Below are 23,523 nucleotides of genomic sequence, written 5' to 3'. Positions count from 1 at the left end.
GTCTTCACACCATTGTCCCTCTATACATATCTGTGTCCCGGCCTTCCCTCTCACCTTGCTCTTCTCCCACTACTAACAATTAAACTAACTACAAGAAACCAAAAACTCAGTATATGAAGAACACTCTGGCCATGATAGGTTCAGAAATGGCATCATACTGCCCCACTGAACTACAACAGTTGGTGGGTCAGATCTACTGGAAGTGGCAGAGGCAGGAATATTGGGGGTTTGTCCCACGAGGACTCGGGCTAGTGTGTCAGAACCAGCACTCCATTGGTCCCCTATGCTTCTCCACTGAGCTGCACATGGAACATGGGTGTAAAGTGTTATTGAAAAGGATATAGAAAAATCGTAATGTTTTACGCTAAGATTTGATGGAAACACTTTCAAATTGATGCTGGTTTTGCTTTCTTGAGTTTTGAGATAAGGAAGGTAGCTTGCAGAAGGAAGGCTTTTTGATGTTCTTGTTATGGCACAGTCTTCCTTTTTACAATTTTGAAAAAAATTTTATACAAAGAGTGCCTGAAATTCTATTTTAAGTTTGTGTATTTTGTTATTCATTCAAAAACCATTGTGTTAAGCCATAGGGTTAAAGAGATGACGAGTTTGAGGTCTTCTATTAGGTGGCAACCAGTGGAGAAAGCAGTGTTACCTACCCTTTTTGATACTCAATTTATTTTTATTGGGACAAATTTCCATCTGCTATCATATTTCTTTTACTGGGAGAAATTTCTACATTTCTTCTAGTGCAGATGTGTTGGTGAAAATGTATCTCAGTCCGTATTTCTCTGAAAAATTCTTCGTTTTCTCTTTACTTTTCAAAGATATTTTGACCTGGTAAAGAATTCTAGACTGATAGTTTTTGTTTGTTTGTTGTTGCTGTTTCTTTTCTCTCTCATACTTTAAAATATCTCTGTACTGTATTCTAGCTTGTATCGTGTCTGACAAGAACCTTCTATCTTTCTTATCTTTGTTCTTCTATACATAATGTGCCATTTTTTTCTTCAGCTGATCTTAAGATAGCTCTTTATCTCTATCATTGCTTTTTTTTTTTTTAAATAATTTGATTCTGATGTACCTTGGCATGATTTTCTTGTTATTTTTGGGTCTGTTTCCACTGTCTGATTTTCCTCCTGGTTATGGTTCATGTGTCCCTACATGTTTACATGCCCGATAATTTTTGATTTGATGCCAGACATGATGAATCTTACATTGTTGGGTGCTGGATTGTGTTGTAATTAATCGATTAGTATTGGACTTTGTTTTGGCAAGCAGTTAATTTACTTGGAATAAGTTGGCTTCTTATAAGGTTTGCTTTTAAGATTTGTTGGGAGGACTCCAGAGCAGCCTGTAGTCTGGGGCTAATTTTGCCCCTCTCCTAAGACAACACTCTCTGAGTACTTATCTGATGTCCTCTCCATCATGAAGATGGTCCAGTTCAGGTGGTGGGAAAACGAACTATTACCAGCTCTGTGTTAGCTCCAGGAATTTTCTCCTAGTACTTTTTGGTATTTATTCCATCAGCCTCAGGTAGATTTCTCCCATTCAACTCAATACTCAGCCAGGCTGGAAGTTTCCTTTTACACATTGACAGATATCTGGATCCCTCACTCTGTCTCTGTCTCTCTCCAGATCCCTTTTCTCTAATATTCTGTCCCACATATTCTAGCTTCATTGGCCTCCCTGAGCTCCAGTCTCTGTCTTTTAGACCATGCTGTTTGAGTTTTCCCTCAGTGCACTTCTTGGAAACTGCACCCAGGGAAAAATCTGGGGCAATGGTAAGCCTCTCCTCACTTATTTCCCTTTTCTCAGGGATCACAGTCTTACACTACCTGTTTGTCCAGTTTCAACTAGAATTTATTTTTCGTATAATGTGCAGTAGACATGCAGTGATTTTTTTTTCTCTTTAGATAATCAGTGGTACTAGAACCATTTATTACATGGTCTGTCCTATCGTCATTGATAAAAATCAATGATCCATATATGCATGTCATATTTCCCTGCTACTTTTTCAGTTCCATTGATCTTTTTATCTATTTTCACATCAATGGCACTTTGTCTTAATTATGATATCTTTTTAAAATAAGTGCTAAGTCTTTATATCAGATGTTTTGATTAAAACCCCATCTCCAGCTTTCCTTGAGGATTTCCTTTGATCATTGTTGGCCCTTTGCTTTTCCACATAGGTTTAATCCTTGGTACTTTAATATTTATTGCTATTATAAAACGCTTCTTTTTAAAGTGTTTTTTATAACTGATTTTTGCTGATGGCAAGAAATACAGTTGACTTTTATACAATAATCAGGTCCCTTCTTGATTCACTTATTAATAATTTATCTTTTAAGTTCAAAAAGCAGATAATCATATCACTGACAAATGACAGTTTTATTTCTTCCGTTCTGATTTCTCTTTTATTTCTTATCTTACTGCCCTGTCCAGATCTTCCAGTACAACGTTAAATAAAAGCGTTCATGGTGAAGGTTTTTTCATGTTTGTGATCTGAAAGAATTCATCCAACATTTCATATTAAATATTGCTATTCATTTTTGTGTAGATACTCTTCATCATAAAGAAGTACCTTTCCAATCCTACTTTGCAAATCTTTTAAAACATCATGAATCATTATTTAATTTTATCTATTTATTTTTCTACATCTATTGAGATAATTGCTTTTTTCTCTCTCATTTAATCAGTCAATAAGACCAATTACTTAAACTGATTTTCTGATATTAAATCAACTTGAACTCTTATGATAAAAGTAAGTTGGGCGATTTAGTTTTACCATTTTTATGCATTATGGATTCAGATTGTCCATGCTCTGTTTAGGATGTCTGAACCTACTTTCACAAAGTCACATAAAATTACTTGTGGGATAATCCCCATTATTCTTTTCTAGAAAGTTTGTGTACAACTGAATTTTTTTTAGGTTTGAATAATATTGAACTCACCTGTAAAGAAATTAGACCTGGTGTCATCTTTATGGGAAGATTTTTTTGACTACTGAGTCAATTGCTTTAATGTTCATATGACTTTTCAGGTTTTTTTCCCTTGAGTCAGTTTTATTAATTTTCATTATTCTAGAAATTTACTTGTTTTTATAAGTAACTAAGTTTATTGTGTATAAAGTTTTCATGATTTTTCTTACCTTTTTATTTTCTAAAGTAATTTTAGTAACGTCCCTATTTACACTTCTAAAATTGTTTGTGTGGAAATTTACCCACTTTTCTTTCTATTAATCTTGCAAGAGCTTTGTAATCCTTTTAAAAATAAGTTTTTGGATTTGTGGCCTCTCTATTGATATTGTTTTCTATTCCATTAATTTTCATTTATGTAAATTTCTATCTTTATTGTTTCCTTTCTTACACTTTCTTTTGGATAAGCTGCTCAAGCATGTCTATCCAGAAGCTAAATGCCTTACAAGAACTAATAAAAATAGTTGAATGAAAAGTGATTAATTGGAAAGGACGAGACACATCTGGACTCCAGTCTTAGCTCTATCTCTTTCTAGTTGGGATATACTAGTTTATTAGCTGATGATCTTGGTCATGTATCTTAACATAGATAAAAACAGAAATTCACCAGTAAGTTGAATATTTTAGTTAGCATGCTTTGTGCAGAATATGTATAACCATTACCTTACTTGATGTGACCAGTAAATTCTATCAGCATAGCTCTAGATTATGTTAGTTTTCTTGGCAATCATATTGCAAAGTGGAGTCACTGAAATTACTGTTAAGTAAACTCCTATATTTTTCTCATAAAATTGTGCTTAAACTGAACGTTCCCCTATTTAGTACTTGTTCAGTTGTTCAATTGTTAAAAACTGAACTTTGTCCCTATTGTATCTCATTATAAGGCACTGTAAACAGAACAATGCACATGAATATTAAAATCACCTTTTATATAATCATTTACAATATTAGAATCAGTGTTTTATAAATTTAATTAGGAAAAATATCAAGATAATATAATGACAAGGATAGATAAGATTAAGAGATTTTCCTGTTTGACCTGGAGTTGGGCTAACACTCTCTAGTAGACATTACCATAACTATGGGCGGTAAATGAGTTCTTGGCTTGTTTTGCTTTTTAATAAATACATTTCCTCTTTTACTCCTAATAATTTAGTCAGTTTATGCTAGGCTACTAATTTATTTTTTTTGGTACTACTCCATTATCAAATCATTCGTGATGGGATCTGATTTATGGAATAAAAATTCAATCACAGCTGATTTATCCTATTTACTTTTATGGCCATGCCATTCTCCACATATAAATACCTTCTTAATTATTCCATTTAATCCAAGACTTAAATCCGAGGAAGTTAAGGATGGGGGAGAGGGTTGGACTTTACTTTTGAATAATCTTGAGGCATGTGGAGCAAGGAAGTCATAAAGACAAATTACGTTGCTAAAAGAAGAGTGGATCATGCTTGTTAGTGAGTTTTTAAATTTTTTTAACCAAGATTGAAATCATCTTTCAACTCTCATTAAATCTCACTAGAGAGTCATTTCTGAGCAACCTAATCAAAACTATTTTTTGTTGTTCTTAAGTGTGTAGCATTAATCATAAAGTATTTGTTAAGCTCCTTTTATGTAAAGAGAACTACCCTGTCCTGTAAATCTCAGTCATCAATCTCCTTCAAATCCCCAGCTTTAACTTGGGATCTGACAGGCAGAATTGAAAGTCAAGCAAGCACAACAAAGAAGTACCAGAGATTGCTTTTAGAAGCCAGATGCTATTTTTTCAGCAGACTCATAATGTGCATCTTAAACTAGGCTATAGGTATTCTTGGCAACTATATGAAACAATTTAAAAGATTCTCTAAACTAGAAACAGAAAAAGGCAGCATAATGTTGCAGCAAGTAAACGTTATTTTTTAAAGAACAAATCACATAAGATTAATTTAACAGTGCTCAGACAGAATTTCAGACCTTAATGGTAGTGCAGGAACTGTGGACAGGCCAAGCCAGATTCTCAGGGAACTCCACAGACGCGAACAGAATTGCTTTTGCAAGCTGCAGTGACTATTCCAGACCACTAGGGTAACCTTAAGTAAATGACTATTTCAATGTTCCAGTAGCACTTGCTTTAGGAAAGGAGTAAATTATTCCAACTCTGAAATACGCAAACTGTTTCTGTTTCTGAATAGCTGTAGCCTGTAGCAAAGCAGCAGGATTCTTCGTCCCCAGCTCCTTCCTAGATCCAGGCTTAAACAAACGTCCCAAAGCCAAACATTAACGTTTGCCAAGCAATTTGAAAATGAAATGCTGTTTAGCAAGCCCTGTGGGTGCCTGAGTTAATGCTCTTTGACTGTCTAGAAGGGGTGGCAGGGGGGAGGATTAACATTTGATTGTGTTAATTGTGCTAAATCTTCAGTCACAAATGAGAAAAAAACATTTTCAAGATTGCTGTTGAGGAACTAACTCCTAGTTGACATGGTGGAAATTTTTTAAATGGGCAGTATAAAAATGCACTGTTTTTCTGGGCCTCGCTTACCATCCACATACACACTTAGATTCACTTAGGTATTCCTCATTACTCCAGAGAGGCACTGTAGTCAATAAAAATGTTTCTTCGGATACGAAGTACTCCTTTGCTAAATTGGCTAGCGCTCTTGAGTTTGATTAGGATCAGGAGGACCTCTATGTTAGCAAAGTGAATTCCACGTGACAGCAGTTTTATTGTTTGGGGTTAGGTTCCTAAAAAGAGAAGGAAGAGCTTGTGGTATCTTCATTATCATGTAATATGCAGAGCACGTCTCCCTTCTGTTATAAGTAGCCTTATAAACAAGTGATTTGGAAAATGTTTGAAAATGAGTTATATAAATATTTAGGAAAAGCTAATAGCATCTCATAAATATTTTTTTAACTTATGAATTGACACTAAAAAAGCAGAGGAAAGATTACGTACCCACAGCCTCATGGATCTAAATGAAATTCAGTATCTAAGCAGATGCACCAGTTTCTTGATAGACTATTTCTGTCAGATTCTGGCAAAGGCTCTGATTCGAACAGCAATTACTGGTAAAGAATTTAGCCTCAACTATTTAGAAAAGTGGCTTTATTGAATTTATAAACAAGGCCCTGCAATTTTCCATTTCCTTAGTGAGAGAGTAAATCAACCAAGCTAAGCATGTCATCACGACTATAATTTACGTGATGTGACATGACAGTTAAGATGTACAGTGGTAATTTGTGAGAGTTTCAGTATTATTGTAGTATCAAAAATTTATATGGTTCAGTTATTAAGGCAAATTGTTTCATTCATACTGAGATATCTGACAGGAAACCACCAAGGGTTTCCACATTGCATTAAAAAATGTCTTCCATACAAACAATTTGCACACCCTGTTACCATTATTTTGTTCACTGAATGGGAACTGAAACACGGGCAAGCACAGCTTTTTGATGTGAAAAGGATCTGGGGGGGAATATGAAGTGGCTCGTTGTGGGTGGTTATAAGAAACCGTTCAGCCAGGATAAGGGAAGTTATCTTTGGGAACCAAGGCTATGAAGAGGATATCCAAATTCTTTCCTCTGATGTTATTTAATATCCCATTTGCTTGTTTTCCTTCTGTCAGTTTGATTTTCAGCCAACAGAAAGAAAAAGCTTATGACCAAAGAAGAAATGATGGAAAATATGGTAAAGAATATTCTATTATAAGCTACCCTTAAATAAATTTCACCATCATAAGAAAAATAACAACTCCAAAACTAACCCAGTTTTGACCCCGCTCTTCTCTGAACCCCTCAGAGCAGTAGAAAAAAGAAAAAAGACAGTTTATGTATGTATTTTTTTTTCTTGGCAGTATTAAGCTATAGGCATTCAAGTCTTATGTGCTATTTTATTCTTATTGGGAATATAAGAGGTTCCTAAATTGAATAGGATAGAATGACTTCTTGTTGCAAGGGGCCTTGCAAATAAAAGTTTAATTAGATTTTTATTACAGCTGTATAATTTTATGGAACATACACTCTCTCTTTTAAAATTCATATTCATTGAAAATGTGTTTTATTCATTTACACATTTTTCATAATAGCCTTTAGAAGACTGTTAAAAAGTAAGAAACTGGCCATGAATTAGTTTTTCAATCAGCTAAAACCACCAGTTCCCATTCACTGAGTAGCATACGAATTCCTAAATTTTTCTATCTCAATCCTCACACGCCATGCAAGAGAACCACTAACTATAAAAATATTTTTATTTGTTTAATCAATGAAGATTTCTTCAAAAGTAATAACACATTCTTACAGGTCGAAAGTAGGCTTAAATAGTATCAATTTGCTAAGGGATTTTTCTGTGACCGTCACAGTTTCTGCTGTGCTTAGATAATTTGTCAGCTGACAAGGTATTAATTTTCACAGAACAAGCAAGTTATTTTAGATTTAGAAGTTTTTTAGATTTAGAATCACTATACCAAATTTTCTTTCCAACAAATTATTAGGCAAAGTCAAATAAAATAAAATGATAAAAATCAAGGCACCCATCTAGGCAGAGTTAATCCAAAACGGGGGGTAAAAAGCGCCTGCATTTCTGAGACTGCTCCATTTGTTTATCTGTGTGTGTTTTTATGTGTGTGTGAGTGGGCTTTAAAATAAACATGTGCCTTCAATCTGGCACTTCTTTTAGGGTAACTTGCTTTCTGAGCTCCAGGAAATATGTTGTTTACATAAGCTTCCACGGCAAGCATTAAGTTAGGTATGTAATAAATTTCATTTCCAATTAACATTCACACAAGGTAGAAAAGTAGCTCTCTTGAATATCAGTTCTGAAGTGAAATAGAAATGGATGAAGAAAACTTCAGTAAGTATCGCATCGTAGACAGCTCTAGAAAAACAGCCGTTTCAAGTAAACACAGCAAAGTTTCTTCCACTATCTACAATTTGTTTTTCGAAAATATCCTAAAGGCTCCATTAATTTATTCGTTCATTCAAAAAGTTTACACAGAACACTAACTATGTATAGTTGTCTACTATGGGATGCCGTGGCCATGGGGCCTGGGAGAAATATCCAACTCCATCTGATTTAGTTGGTTCTGGCAATCCAATACAGTATATACTTGATCTTATCTTTCTCTAAAGAAATACTAAATAAAATCCATTCTCTTTATTGATCAGTTAAAGCAAAGCAGCAAGAAGCAAACGCCACATGGACTTACTTTATTTCCCAGGTAGGGAGCTGGGGCACTCCAGTAGTAGCTCTGGGGCAGGGCACGGCGGGCCTCCGAGCTGCTGATGCTGATCTGCTGAGGTGGATGTAAGTCACCCTGCCGGGGAGCCACGCGAATGTGGCCGGAGATGTCAGTCAGATACCAGCCACTCATGTCTTGTATCTGGAAGAAAACACACAATCATCATCACTGAGGAAAAAAAAAAAAATCCATCAGTCTCTTTTGTCTTCCATATTCCTGTAGTGTCCATTTTTTGGAAATAAAAAAAAAATGATAAATATTTAGAAAAATATGTTGTGAATATCATTAAATTTATCATATGTACTCATTATAGGTGCTCGTTGTTTTTTTCTTGATGTTTCTAGGAGTTTGGATGGCAATATGAAATAATCTGTTTTTATTGAACCAATACTTTTGAAAAAAATTGATTCCAAATACCTCTTTCTCAAAAATATAAATTCATTCAAAATTACACAATGTGTATAATGTTATATAGGTTATCTTATAGCTGGACTTTGAATTTCATATTTTTCACTCCACCAGTAATTTCATTTTGTTCATGGAAAAGATTATTTCAGAAGGTGTTATACATGTATTTGTAAAGCAGAGGAAGAAAAGAAGTGAGATATGCCAGTGCCTGAAAGGTGGATTTTCATTCAGTATTTCCTCCTTTACCCATTTATTTTAATTTCAACTGTGAGGCTTAAGGACATTTAAATCCACAAGCCTGTTGCTGTGACCACAGCTCACAATACTGTACCTACTCCTGCTCATGAGGTCAGAAGTGCTATAGGGACTCATAGCCTAGATCCTTGGCCCGGAAAAGAAAGGAAACTCGAAGGAGGAACTAGAGAACACATGATGATTTGCTTTTCCATCTTATATTCCAGCCAGGGGCAGGTAGACAGCTACAATTCTAATTTAAACTGTCCTACCAAAATACTGGATACTAGTTTTGCAGCTACCAGGAGCCCACTAGCTGTGTGTGAGCTGTTTGGTGATGTGGGAGCGGGGAACAGAATGGTAACGGTGATGATACATAGAGGAAATATTTAAAAAAATTTCTTCATGTAGAGATCACTTGATTCCGCATCTCCCAAAGCTGTGGAATTGCTGGGACTGCCCTGCTCAAAAGAGAAAGACAGGCCAGGTAAAAACTTATTGGCTAGCTAGACAATAAGATATATATTACTTCCTTCTTGTCCCTTTCCAACATCACCTTCAGGCCATCTAAGACAGCACAGTGAGATTCAGAGGAAGTTCTTTCCAGAAGACTTTCTGAAATGAAAATATCAGTGGACCTAGTTTCGGAGAACCAAGGTTGAGTGCCACCTCTGCTCTCTGCTAACCATGAAACTTTGATCTATTAATGGAGCAGTCTGGGGGAGGGGGCGGGGGGAGTCTACAAACAAGAGGAGGAAGTTAGACTAGATGTCCGTTTGCTGCTGGTTCTATGCAATCTGCTCTGAAAACAACACAATTGATAAAGTATGTATAGATTCAAATTTAGACACAACAGTACAATCAGAAATTACACATAACCTTTCAGATCACTTAAGAGCAGTGCAGGCAGAGAAAAATATTTGATAATTGTGTTAAAGATTAGTTAGCTGATTAAAGTTGAAAGGAAGGGGTGTTGGGAAGATTGTTTATTGAAACAGAGATCTTTGTAAACACAAGCCTGATCACATCAGTCTCCTACTAAAATCCTTCAGTGACTTTTCAAGTATAAGAATCCAATTCTTGAGCACACTCAAGGCTATATGGTGTAGTTTTCCACGTCCCCTCTAGGCTTCTCTTTCTCCAGCCCATTTCCTGCCACTCTGCATTCTTAAGTGCTACCACACAGGCTATTTGAAATTCCCTGAAGTTCCCATTTTCCTCTCAGAGGTCTTCCAGGAGGAGACAGACCCCTGTCTGAAGAGCTGGAAAGGCATCAGGAGGGTGGTGGGCAGTGGAAGTGGGAAGGAAAAATGTTAATATTAGCGGAAGAAAAGCCCAATAACTACTAAAGGTAAGAATTTGAAACTTTTCAAATCACTTAAGAAGGAAGATGTTCAAATGTAGTGTCCCCTTTTAACAATGAAAGGGCCTGTGCAACATCAAATAGTTACTAAAGGCTGGTGGGTAATATGTACTATGTATATAGATAATAAAGAAGTCTTTCTTAACTTACATACCAATAACATTGGCGAATGGAATACGTAATTCTCCATATCATCAGCTGATGCTTTCTCTGTTGAATCGTCTGCCCTTGTGGCTAAAACAATATTAATTCCATTACTGCTTCACATACTAATCTTGGACCCTGAAAAGGCTAGTGTTTACTTATTCCAGGAGGATCCAGTGTACACATTGTTGCCAACAAAACTTTAAAGGCTTGGATCAGAGATACACAAATAGCATTTGAAAGAAAATTCCATCATTTCTTTGTGATAACTTGAAGTAGAAGCTCACTACAAGAAAAAAAATCTCCTTAAATTTCTTACAAAAGAATAACAATAGCAAGCAGGCCCGAGGAGCGGCACACAGAATTAAAAGGCTGTCGCTTACATTGCCATACGTCCAGTAGGAGCTCTGACATCGGTTTGAAACCCCCGAACAGAAACACTCGTCACAACCTTTATGATTATCCTCTTGCAAATTGAAGAAGCCGGATTTGCAGCGACTACAGTCTCCTCCTTCAACGTTCTCCTATAAATAGAGAGGTGCATTAGCAACAGAGATGCCCTTCAAAGTAAAGAATCATCTCTACTTCTGTTTAAGGAAAATATGAAGTGTATTTTATTCACTTTACCTCTCAAACATATATAAAGTAGAATGATGTTTTTAAAAATCTGCTCAAAAGCTCCTTATTAAGCTATATTCTTTTTAACCACATAGATGGGAAAGAATATTAGACACTACTGTACTAAAGGTTACAAGTTTGATCTTCATGTATGTCAAGGGCATAGAGTACACGTCATGATGATAAATACAGCAGTAAGTTAGACTGACTAAAATGGGGTCAGATTGGGTCACCATCCTCTGTTGTTGAACTACTTCCTCCTAGAACACATGATATGTGATAAAATTAAAGGCATTAAACTAATATGTGGCTGTATAATGGAACGTGGATATCACACAGATGGTAAAATACTTTTCATATTACACATTAAAAATACACACAGCTGAGGCAAGCATAAGAAGCAGACAGGTGGAGAAACTGGGGCAGACAGCCGCAGTATTTTCCTGATGAGACTAAGTAGAACAGGAAGAAAGTTTGCCCTGGTTCATTTTTCAGTGCTTCCTCTAACACATTGGTATAACCAGCTAATCATATGGTGACACTATGGGAAAAAATAATTCTTGTTCAGTGACTGCTCTCTAGGCTGATTTCATTAACCTAGTCTCAATATACTGAAAAATTATTTATTTATAGGCGGGGCTATAATGTGGACTCAGGTCAGGGAAAGCAGACTACATGACAAAAAAGTGGGGAGGGTGTAATCTCTCAATGTAAAGAATGGTCAATCTTGACTAATAACTTCTAAATGAAGGCTCCCTGCTTCCCAGGAAACAGATTCTCAATATCCCTACACCTGCATTTGCTCCACATTTTTCCTCTTCCTTGAATTCCCCTATTACCTCAATTCTGAAGCTTTCCTTTTCCTTAGAGAACTAACTTCTCTCCCAACTATATTCCCATAGCACTTTCTACACTACTCTATTATAACCACAAAAAAAGCCATCGCTGTATCTTCTAGGACTGTTCTCTCCAGCTATATAACCTATTCAGAGGTGGAAACCCTGTTTTAGTTCTCTTTATAGGACCAGAAAATGGCAGGGTTCCTGGGACAACATTGAGCACTCACCTAAGACAATTTTATTAAGTTTAAATGATCTCTTGGTGGTCGTGTTTTTCAGGCATAGTGAAGTGCTATGCACCTAGTAGATGTTTAATCAAAATATTTTGAGTAAACCAAGATTGGCAGAAGATGGGGATGATAAGATCTGAGAATATAAGAGGAAAAATAGAAGAGAGAGCACCATGAAAAAATAGAGAAATTTATAAGAATAAACAAATAAAGAGGTTCTCCTTGTATCTAAGAAAACAATTTACTTAAAGTTAACTTTTGACTCCATTTCTATGACTCACTCACAACTTCACCTCTATGTTGGTGGGAGCCTAAACAAAGGAGTGTCCTTAGGCGCATTTCACGTGTGAAACTTTAGCCTCCTGATAGGTACACAAATTGAATGATTGCCACTGACATTCTTGCTAGTTTTTATTTCTAAGGTAGTTTCTGGATATTTCAAGATGATAAATAACAGCAAAGCTAGTCAAACTAATTTCAGACCTATGGTGACACATAAATTCCTAAAGCCCTGAAGTTGAGAGTGTCTTCAGAGGAGTATAGAGGCAGAAAAGATGAAACATACCTATAATTATAATTTAGCTTATCCACTGAGGACACAGCACAGCTGTTGTGGACTCTGTGTTCTTCTGCGCTTGGTCTAATCTACTTCTCATTTACTCTAATTTGAATCCTTATAGTACCACTTTTTTGAGATTCAGGCTAAGTTCAACAATTAGACATTTTTAGACATTAGTTACATTTTCCTTAGCTCCGTTTTAGCCTGGTAGTATGACCCTGAAAAAATTATGATTAAATAATTGCAATACTCAATTTAATTTAATAATCTGAAGCAACACATTAGGGTAGAAATTCTCAGGAGTATAAAAATCCGTGGGTCAAGGTCCCTGTCTTTAAAAGCCAACATCTAGAGTTGGGTAAAAAGATACATTAACAATCAACCATAATGCATAGTGGAATACATTAAGTGCATCTCAGAAATAAGTTAAATTATGGGAACACAGAGGAGGAGGGACTGATTCCTGCTATGAAGGCTTGGGGAGACTTTCTGACCAGAGAGGACTTTGACCTAAATCATGAAGCATTGTTTAAAAATTCGACCTGTTAGATGAGATAGAATGAGAGGGTGATGTTAGCAGAGATCCTGGGAACAAGAAATAACGCAAAGGGTAGAAAGTTCATCCGTTACTTATTCTTTCAAAACAAATGCATCGAATACTTCCTCTGTGCTAGGCACTTCACTTGCTACTTGGGTTCCAGGGTCCCTGCTCTCAGATAATGAACCTGTAAGTTTACCCTAAGAGATATGGATCTTTCCCTTTAAGAACTGGTAAGTCATTAAAGGTTATTCAGCAGGGGAAAAGTCAACAGAACTATACTTGAGGCACTTAAGTTGGCATTAGCTGGTAAAATATCTATGAAATGTGAGACACTGGAACAAAGAAATCTTTCATTACTCTAGGGTGCAGTAAAGGGTAACTCAACAGGCTTGCAGTCTCCAAGCCTGCACATTCTGAATTGTAAAGACTGTCCCTTGATCAGCTCTTTGGAGATAATCTACAAGCCCTTGGAATATCCTGCCTGATAAGATTGGCTTTGTATATCTGGGGCCAGGGGTCACTCCAAATATTTTATGCTACCAATGTGATTTATGTGATTATGGTCTAGTTTTGTTAACGTGGGGCTTTGGGCCACGATGTATCAGTGTCGCCTCTGGGGGTACTGGAGACTGAGTGGTTAAGGTCAGTCATAGGGTTCTCCATATCTCCATGACTGACCCCCAGTAAAAACCCTGGACTCAAGACTTTGGTGAGCTTCCCTGGTTGGCAATACGTCATACATGTTGTTACACATTGTTGCTGGGAGAATTAAGTGGTATCGGCATGATTCTACTGGGAGAGGATAAGTGGAAGCTTGCACTTGGTCTCTCCTGGACTCTTCCTTGTGCACCTTTTGTCATTGCTAATTTTAATCTGTATCCTTTCACTAGAATAAACCACAAACATGAGTATAACAGCTCTACTGGGTCCCTGAGTCCTTCCAGTAAATCAGCGAAAATAAGGGTAGTCTTAGGGACATCCAACATACTATGGGAATGATGATAGGATGTCTACACCTATACAAACAGGTTAGCCAAGTGATAGTTCTGCTTTGTTTATTGTCACAAATCTTTGAGTCAAAATATTTTAGACTCTGTTATAGGTTCTCAAGCTTATCCTATTCTATCTCCCTGGGCCCAATTCACTCCGACCCTCTTCACAAATAATTTTCAACTCTTACAATGTTTGCATAGACGTTACATAAGATTGCACATCATGTCAGCTTAACACCACAACTTTAAGTTTCAAGACTCCTACTTCTTTACTCCCGAGTCTATACCATTCTTTTTCTTTAGTGCATGGTAGCTCCTAATCAGATTGAGCTGGATTCATTCAGTTGAAAAGTGCTTGGTTCTGATTTTTCTCAGGCTCTACCACAGACAACTAAATAGTAAATATGGTGGCTATAGAACCTACTTATATATCTTCCTTATGGCCTAGTTATCGGACCTTTCGAGGCTGGCAAGAAGATAAAGGATTAGGAAGAAAATATTTTTAGCTTGCTAGAACTCAGCTTTGTGGACAAGTCTCGACATGGAGAGAATTAGCTATATCATGTTCTACTTCCTTTTCCAACCTCTCTTGAGAAAATACATATTTAAGTACATATCTGAGTAATTTCTTGCTTAAGGATTGTTTTTCCAAAGTTTTATTTAAAAAATATTAGTTTTAAAACAGTGATTACTAGAGAATTTTTCAGTTTGACATTTAATATATTTTAGATATTTTAGCATGGCAAAATTCAAACAGAGAAGCATAGTGTTCCAGGACTTTTATAGCACCTCAAAGACATAAAGGTTCCCCACCTTCTAGAAGTTTGCTAATATACATGATCTTGGCAGCTTGGATCTCAGTTCTTTTTATGGGTTCCCAAGTGCATAACTGGTTTTTCAAAATTTCTCTGTGACTCAACCACTGTCATCCACGAAGCCGCCCTTCAATGTATTCCTGTTTCATTCTTGGAAGATCCTCTTGCTATGAATGGTCCAGTACTTAATTTTTTTGATTCTCAGCTTGAGAGCGAACCCTCTAAAGCAGAGGAATTTGTGGAAGTACTTTGAGAAATTTAATATTCTTTGCTATCAATATCAAATTATTAATAAATGTTCTTACATTATCTCACTGTTCCTTTATTCTCTACTATTATTTATTCATCAATTCATAGCTGAGATATTACATACAAGGCATTATACAAGATGCCAGAGGGAATATAAAAATGCCCTCAAGAGGATTGTTATCAAAGGAAGTAAGAGAGTGAACACATAAGTATAATTCAAGGTAGAAGTCTCTGCCCCAAGATGGGTGCTGAGTACATGCTGTGGGTCTGACACCAAGCTTATCACCAGTCCTCCATCCCCATGAAGAAAATACAAGACAGAAAAGCCAAAGGTCTGAGAGAAAAAGATGTATATCAGGTTTTCCTGATAGGATTAAAACAGGTTACTGCGGCACTGTCTTCTCCAATTGAAATGTTTTTAGATGTAAGAATGCCTACTAAGAGTTATTTATTAAAATAAATGCAAACAGTAAAACCAACATTTTGTTCTTTTCTTGACATTTGTATTATGAAGGTCTTCGAATGCAGAGATCAAACCTTATACTTTCTCACCATCCAACTCAATTTCTAAAGCACAGATGTGAATATAATTGATCCTAAATATCTAACGATGGCGAGAATTTGCAATTTCCAGCCTAAATGCTATTTTAGTCATTATGAGATTTCTCTCTCCTTTAGCTATTATTTCTATCACATTTTGGTACTGATAAACTTTAAAAGAGTTTTTAACCTATAATTTAATATTTTTTTAGAAATTATAACCATTTGTCTAAACAAAGTGAGGTCTAATCTATTCTCTCTCTATGTAGATTGAGCAGCTCTTGTCAATCCAGTAAATTCATTTTAACATTTTACTTATTTAAAGTCTGTTATTGATTCTTTCTAACTTACAAATTTAAGGGTCATTTTCACACCTAAGCCTATGAAATAGGTAATGTGCGGAATGCTCCAGACTTCCACTCTAGAGATTAATATTATTTTATATCACTATATTTTCTTAAAACCAAATAATATACTTTGTTCCTAAAACATTATTCTAATTGGTTGTATTAACAAAAATTAAATAGCAACTAATTGTCAATTATCTCTCCATTGTAAATTATTAATCCATATACTATTTTTATTCTCTTACATATTATGATAATAGAAGTGTCATTTCACTTTAGATCAGTGGTTCTCAATCTATTTTTCCTTATCATGCTCCTAAGGAGCCTCATCAGTCATTTTTTTCATAATCATCCCCACCATAAATTCAATATAATAGATATACTGTATGTACAGATGCATTGTGTGGATGTTTGCCTTATACATAAAATGAATATGATATATTTGCCCCTCAAGAACAAATTTTCATCCCCTTAGGGAGGAACGTATTTCCGTTGAACACATTTAGCTGAGTATCTAATTAGCTATGTCGTGGCCTCTTCTGCAAAGAAACTTTTAATGGCTGCCGTTTTTTTTTCTTTGGTATTCTTTTCCCCTAAAAACAAAGTTGAATTAGAAAGATCTTACTAGTGTCTTTTTTTCTTGACATCAGACACCGTTGAGTCGACGTCAATTTCCTTTTTGCTATAGTTTCCTCAGTACAGTTTTTCTCTGGAGAAATAGAGCCACAGCAACTTCCCTGTATTCTCTCTCATGAAGCTACTCCTGATAAATTAGGTACAATGTCAGGAGGACGTGTTTAACTGTGACTGTTAGTCAACCGGGAATTCTATTGACGAAGTTACCAGGGATATCTCCAGTGACATTTAAGTTATTTTTTGTGATAATTGCTTCAGAAATTTCACAGTCATGTTTGTTTTTTGGGGTGTTTGTAGTCAAGTACTGATTTTCCTTTCTTACAGCCTTCATTCTAATGCATCCTAGCGTTAAAAGAAGTTACCAAAAGAAGGATGATTAGCTAATTAGCAGTATTTGTTGAGCATACTGTTCCAAGGCTAAAAATTAAATAGTTGGTGGGTTAGAAAGGCAGAGAAGGAAATAAAAGAAAATTAGTTCTCACTTTTCATAAGCTTCGCTTTCAATATTAAAAAATTCATTAACATAATATTTTTGAACTGTAGCTGTTGCAGTAGACAAATTCCTGCCCACACTTTTTATGCTAAAAATTGTCCATCTGTAATTTAGACTCGAGATCAAATACACAAGATGAATGTGTTTTGTAGAAATGCCCAAAGGTCAAGCCTAACAAGTTAATGAGGTGATCATTCCTGTACATAAGTGGAAAAGAGGAGGAAAATCCAAAACCAATAAAAATGTTAGCACACGCCATAAAGATCCTATCAGGGAAAAGGGTGGAAACGTATCTCTACTAGTAAAACAGCAATATAGATAAACAAAAAAAAGCAATCCATCAGGGATTTATGATTATACTTTACATTTGCACAAGGCTTCAAGCTTATAATTACACCTATTGAGAGTTAGGCAAGAAAGATTTAATATCATCACTTTACAGATTAAGAAATGCGAATCAGACAGTTTAAGCAACTGTCAAAGCTTCACAATTTTTTAGTTTTCTTCCTTCATTCTTTTTCATGTATGAGTCATATATTATCTTCTTATTGTTCAATGCTGAAGAAAACATATAGGATCCATGTCATCACTGAGGTGAGATAGACATTAAACAGGATTATAAATTGTGAAAAGATCATAAAAGAAAAGAAAAAGGTGTTAACAAGTTTATCATGGCAGGAGAATGATTTATATTGGGGGATTCAGGAGAGCTTTGCTGAGAAAGTGGAGCTGTGCCTTGAAAGATGCCTAGATCAGCAAAGAGAGAGGGCCAGAGGTGAGGTTTTCCCAGGAGTCTGAATAGAATCTGTAAAATTCCAGAGTTAGAAAGAGCTTGGTGACTCAAGGAATTTAAGCAAGGCTGGAAGATAGTGCCTGAAGCTCAAGAACATTCTGGAGCGTTAAGCCAAGGTCAGCTCACATAATCTTGTGGGCCAATAAAGACTTAATGCAAAGGGAAATAAAAAACCCAAAGCAAAACAAGACGAAAACACAGAATTTGATTTCTGGTCTTTTACTTTGCTATTTATCTTTCTATTTTCAGACTTCATTAAAAATAAAAGCACACGTTCCTACCTAGATCAACGTCAATTTATATTATTGATCAGAGCTTGCAATCCAACTGACTTTGAATGGTTAACATGACACCAAATTTCAAGAGCCAATTTCTAGTATGTGAAACTTAAAATATATACCAAGAGTCAGAATAGAATTTACATTCGATTGACTTGTCATACATTTGTAATTGGCTTGCCTCTTATAATTCACAAGAAGATAAAGATTCGCAATAACAAAAAAATTAGTAAATATTTTTGTGTCTTGAGCTAGTATTGCTTTCATATTTTAAAATATAATGAGGATGATGTTCATTAATATCATTGTCTAGACAAGGATGTAACAGAAAATCTTTTGGGTAAAGATGATAGTAGTTGATATTGTATTAAGAATGTTAGTTACCTCTTTTTAAATCAGGAAATCGTTCCTTCAATTAAACAAATTTTAAATTTGGAATTATTTTCAAGCGCCATAAAAGTACATATAATATGACAACTGTCTATTACTCACAACCTAGAGGTAAAAAACGTTAACATTTTTTCTTGTGTGTTTCAGATATATTTTTAAAGGAATAATACTTAGGCACACCTGGATCTCACTTCACTTCCATTCTAGTCCCTTCCCGCTTTCTCTAGAGTTAACTACTCTTCTGAAACTAGTACACATCATATCAGTATATTCAAAATTTTAAAATTTATATATGTGTATCCACACAATATAAAATTGTTTCATGTTTCATAACTTTACATAAATGATAATATTATGGCATTTGTTTTCTTCACTTTGCTTGAAGTTTCTGAAATTGATCAATGTTTATACACGTGGACCTATTTCACTCACTTGAACTATTTCTTGTATCAGACTACGGGAATATACTACACTTTATTTTTCTTACTGATTTATGAATATTTAGATTTTTAAATTTTCATCATAACAAGTAAGTCTACGTTGAACACCTTTCATATACTTCTTTCTGTATCTTGTACGAGTTTCTTTAGGGTAAATGTCTAGATGTGGAGTTGCTGACTATCACGGTTCCAATATCTGAATGACACTGAATGATGCCATGTTGCCCTCCTAAGATTGTGGGGCTAATTCAATCTAATAACAGCAGTAGAAAGCATTTCCATTTCTCCAGATTTTCCCAGCAACTGGTTTTATCAGCTATCTCTTCATTTAAAATTTTATTTTATGTTCAATAATCTTTTAAAAAATTATCTCCACTTTAAAATATTTATTTCTGGATATCATAGAGTTGTTGTTGTTATTCTAAATATTTTCATTACATTTTCTAATCGGTTATCACTGGTATAGAAATGCTATTGCTTTTTATAGACTGAGTCTTATATTCTGTAATCCGGTAGAACTCCAGCTTCAATATTCTTCTTACCGAGCGTATACATCATTAAACAGCTCTTTCAGTGAAGTTGGGCTGTGAGTGATAGACATAATAATCTAATATTTGTCTCTAGTTTTAATATTTTTCTCTCTGTCCTGACTGGTGGACAGATTTTCTACTATGAGCCCTGGTGGTGGATATCTTTTATATATTCTTCAAACTGAGGATGTATAATTTTCTTTAATTCTTCGTAACTCTTTTCTCCTTTATTATTCCTTGAATATTGTTTCTCCCCAGCTTCATCTAATCTCCTCTTTGGCTACTCCTGCTAAATTTATGTTGACCTTTATCATTCTATCAGCCATCTCATTCTATCAGCTGCTTTGCATCCCCTATTTTTATTTCTTTACCTCCCTATGTCAATTTACAGGTAATGGCCTCAGATCTGTATTTCTGATTCTCTATCCAGCAGTTTCTAATCTTTTGTTCAACCCATTCACTGAATTTTAAATTTTAACAGCTATATATATTTTTTTATTGTAGAATTAAGTTACATTGACTTCTTTTCCAAACACTTATTTTTTTATTTTAATATAGGGCTCTATTTTGTATTTTTTCCTATTTTTCTTTTTTATTCTTTTATGTTCTAATCATATTTTTATGATTATACATTTTCTACATCTTTTTATTTCTCTGAATGATATAATAAAATGATTAACATATTTTTATGTTTACGCAATATCTTTCAGACTATCCCATTCTTTCTAGTTCTTAGTGTACAAATATTCTGATTTTTGAGGCTTCTGATTTCCTTTTGTAGCTACTTTCCTTTTGTACAGGTACCCTTTTATGCTGAACTCATTGTCAGTTGAGGCTGTACTTTCTTTCCTTTGGGAATACTATTTGCCTGACTCGAAGAATTCTAGAACATAAAGGGAGAAAAAACTGACCCCCTTCCCCCGTGGCACACAGGTTTGGGGGTTTGATTCCTCACAGCACACCAGTTTTCCCTCATCTAGAGCCCCAAGGGAAAGAGGAAATTTTCTAGCTGCCACTCCCAGCTCGCAGGTGGAATTTTCTACTGCCTGTTCCACTGTCAGGGAGCATTTCTACAGTTTGTGATTAAGTGAATTCCGTTCCAATTTCCTCTGTGAGTATAAATCCTAGTGTCAAGTCCTAGAGAGGCCATTAAAACTCCAAACTTTAACCTCCATCTCAGGACTAAGAACAACCTTCCACCCCCAACCCCATGACCTTAGTTGCTCAGTTTTGCTTGAGCTTAAACTTGAATTAAATTTCCCTCTTTGGTTTGACATCTAGGAATTTTCCTTTCTTTCCTGAATTAACATGATTATAAATTTATCTGCTCTGTTTTATCCAGTATACTTATATTTGAAATGGTAGAAATGGGAAACGTAGCACCCACTTTTCGCAGTATGGCATTTTAGCAGGACGTCAGTCACTTAGAATTTACAATAGAAATAAATTTAGGCCCAAGACTTCATGACAAAGTGCTTCCTTAAAAGGACTGCATACTTCAGTAAGTAAGATATTTCTTTCTAATGAAAGTTATGAAAAACTGTTCTATGTTATAGTGTAAGGGAATAAATGTGCAAATGCTTCCTTGTTAATATGCATTGTAGAGATGAACTCTTATACAGATATCATTTTATTTGAATTTAAGTCTCAAGTATGTTAGCTTCTCAGTATAATTTTGCTTGTTAAATAGCTTTTTGATCCATGTTGTTTTCAGTAATCAACTGATGCACCTATGTCACATCACGTTTTTGCGAAGCATAATGAGTTATCACATTTCTCTCTACCTTAGGAAATGTCTTTTCAGTATTTAAATTGCATGCATATTTTGTTGGAACACTGGGTATTTATTATTCTTATAAACAGGAGGCTATAGGTACATAATCACAGTACATTACATGCACATATATTGTGATATAATTCATTAGCTGTATGCATATAATTCGTCATTTTTTATATTATGTAGATACTTAATGAAACTTGTTTTCTGCAAGTTTTTATCCTAAGAACATTTAGTTTGCAAGAGCTTATGGTCATTTATTTAAGATAGCACACAGTTAAAGTGCACTTTTTTGTGAGGCTATTTAGTTAATTTTTCATTCTCTCATGATTTTGTGATTGTTGTTATTGTTGTGTTTTAATTGTGTAGAGCTTCCAGAGTCTTCATAGGGGGCATCCTTCTTCTTAGGATTGTAATCATTCCTGGGACAACACTGAGGCAGACGCAGGGCAGGCAGTAGCTCAAGGAGATTTCCCCCGGAGCTCTGCTAAGGGCTACTCCTGTTCTAGCCTTTCTCACTATATTTACCAAAGACACTGAACGAAACCAGGCCTGCCTCCCTCCCTCACTGGTGACTCTGTCCTTGTAAATACCAAGCATCTGCACAGTATGAAAGATAAGTGTTTAAAAACATTCCCTATCTTTTTTCCCAGTTTGATTTCCTATATTCTAGAGACTTGGGAGTTTTCGCTTCCATTTTAAGTACAGCTTTGCCTGTCCTTTATTTGAACAGTGATAAAGGTTAGAGATTTCTGCTGTGGAGTTTTGGAAAAGAAATAAAGCACACACATGATACGTTTTATTAAATATTAGAGAAGATGTACTAGGAGCCTGTAGCCTTGCCCAAAAGACATCCAGGATGAAGAGGGGAGGCATCTCTCAACAAGGCGTCTCCCACAGACAGCTACCCTGCTGTGGTCCACCAGAGCAATTTTTCACTTCAAATAATATTGGAATGAAATGTACTAGATCCAGAAATTTTACCATGTTCCGGTCCATGACATCTTTTTACCGTGGATTGCGGACTTACTGCCTGATTATGTAGACAAGTGTTTTATTGTTTCAGTCGTTCAGAATAGGTACCCAGCTTACCCTTGATAAAACATATACCTCTTATGTAACTATTATAATATTTAGCCTGATATTTCAGACATCACTGTCCCAGTAAATATACATTTAACATTAATACTAATATTTACTTCTTCCATTATGCTTTAGTGTTTGTATACACATGCATACATACAACAACTGTAAGCAGGTAATTTGTAGCTGCCTAGATAAGGCTAAAGAATTAATAAAGGAAAGATTCTTAATAAGGTTCCATCTATGATTGAGAACAAAGACAAAAAATTAGTAACATTAATTTTTACATCAGTAGGGCATGCTAACTTTTGCAATGCAGTGTTCATTCTATTAGTTAATGTAGCTAACACTGATCTGAACATTTTGGAACTGATTCCTATAACTAAAGGAAATCAGTTTTATCATTTTAGAAGTGTGCCTGCCTCCGTGTTTCCTCTACGTGCATAAGCTGCAGGTGTAATGCAGCCCTTGGTGATAACATGATGGGCAATCGGCTGAATGTGTACAACAACTAAAGTTGCATTTCTGAAAGTACTCTTGGGAGGAAATACTGAGCCTTTAATCAATTCACTAGGGCTTCTTACATTTTTGTTAACTAAACAGTAGAATGAAGATAGTATTTTCAAATATGGTATACTCATATGGTATCTGAGTTCAAACTTCAGAAGATTATTTAAAAATCCAGAATGAGGGGTCAGCCCTGTGGTGTAACAATTAAGTTCATGCTCTCCGCTTTGGCGGCCCAGGGTTCATGGGTTCAGATCCCATGTGTGGACCCACACACTGTTCTTCAAGCATGCTGTGGCAGGCAGCCCTGAGCTAACATCTGTTGCCAATCTTCCTCTTTTTGCTTGAAGAACATTGTTGCTGAGCTATCATCTGTGCCAAACTTCCTCACCAAAAAGAAAAAAAAAATCCAGGATGAAGCCCTTGACAGAATTATTCTCAAAATTAGATACAATTAGATAGTAGATTTGAGTGTACAGTAGTTTTAAAAGGTTCCTATTTTTAGTGCTATATATTTTTAAAC

At 35.5% G+C, this 23,523-nt stretch overlaps 1 protein-coding gene across 3 annotated transcripts in view; it reads right to left on the bottom strand.

Annotated features, from left to right (window-relative positions):
- Positions 1 to 23,523, bottom strand: part of LAMA2 (laminin subunit alpha 2) — a 541,014-nt gene that overhangs the window by 272,957 nt on the left and 244,534 nt on the right. For all 3 annotated transcript variants that reach the window (XM_014734836.3, XM_070223794.1, XM_070223795.1), the window contains exons 11-12: positions 10,727 to 10,867; positions 8,162 to 8,335 (exon numbers count right to left, since the gene is read on the bottom strand). In XM_014734836.3, the coding sequence (XP_014590322.1) occupies positions 8,162 to 8,335; positions 10,727 to 10,867 (315 nt within the window). The remainder of the gene's footprint in view (positions 1 to 8,161; positions 8,336 to 10,726; positions 10,868 to 23,523) is intronic.

Source organism: Equus caballus, chromosome 10 (assembly GCF_041296265.1).
Source record: "Equus caballus isolate H_3958 breed thoroughbred chromosome 10, TB-T2T, whole genome shotgun sequence".
Lineage (NCBI taxonomy): Eukaryota > Metazoa > Chordata > Mammalia > Perissodactyla > Equidae > Equus > Equus caballus.
This window is presented reverse-complemented; position numbering and strand designations above follow the sequence as displayed.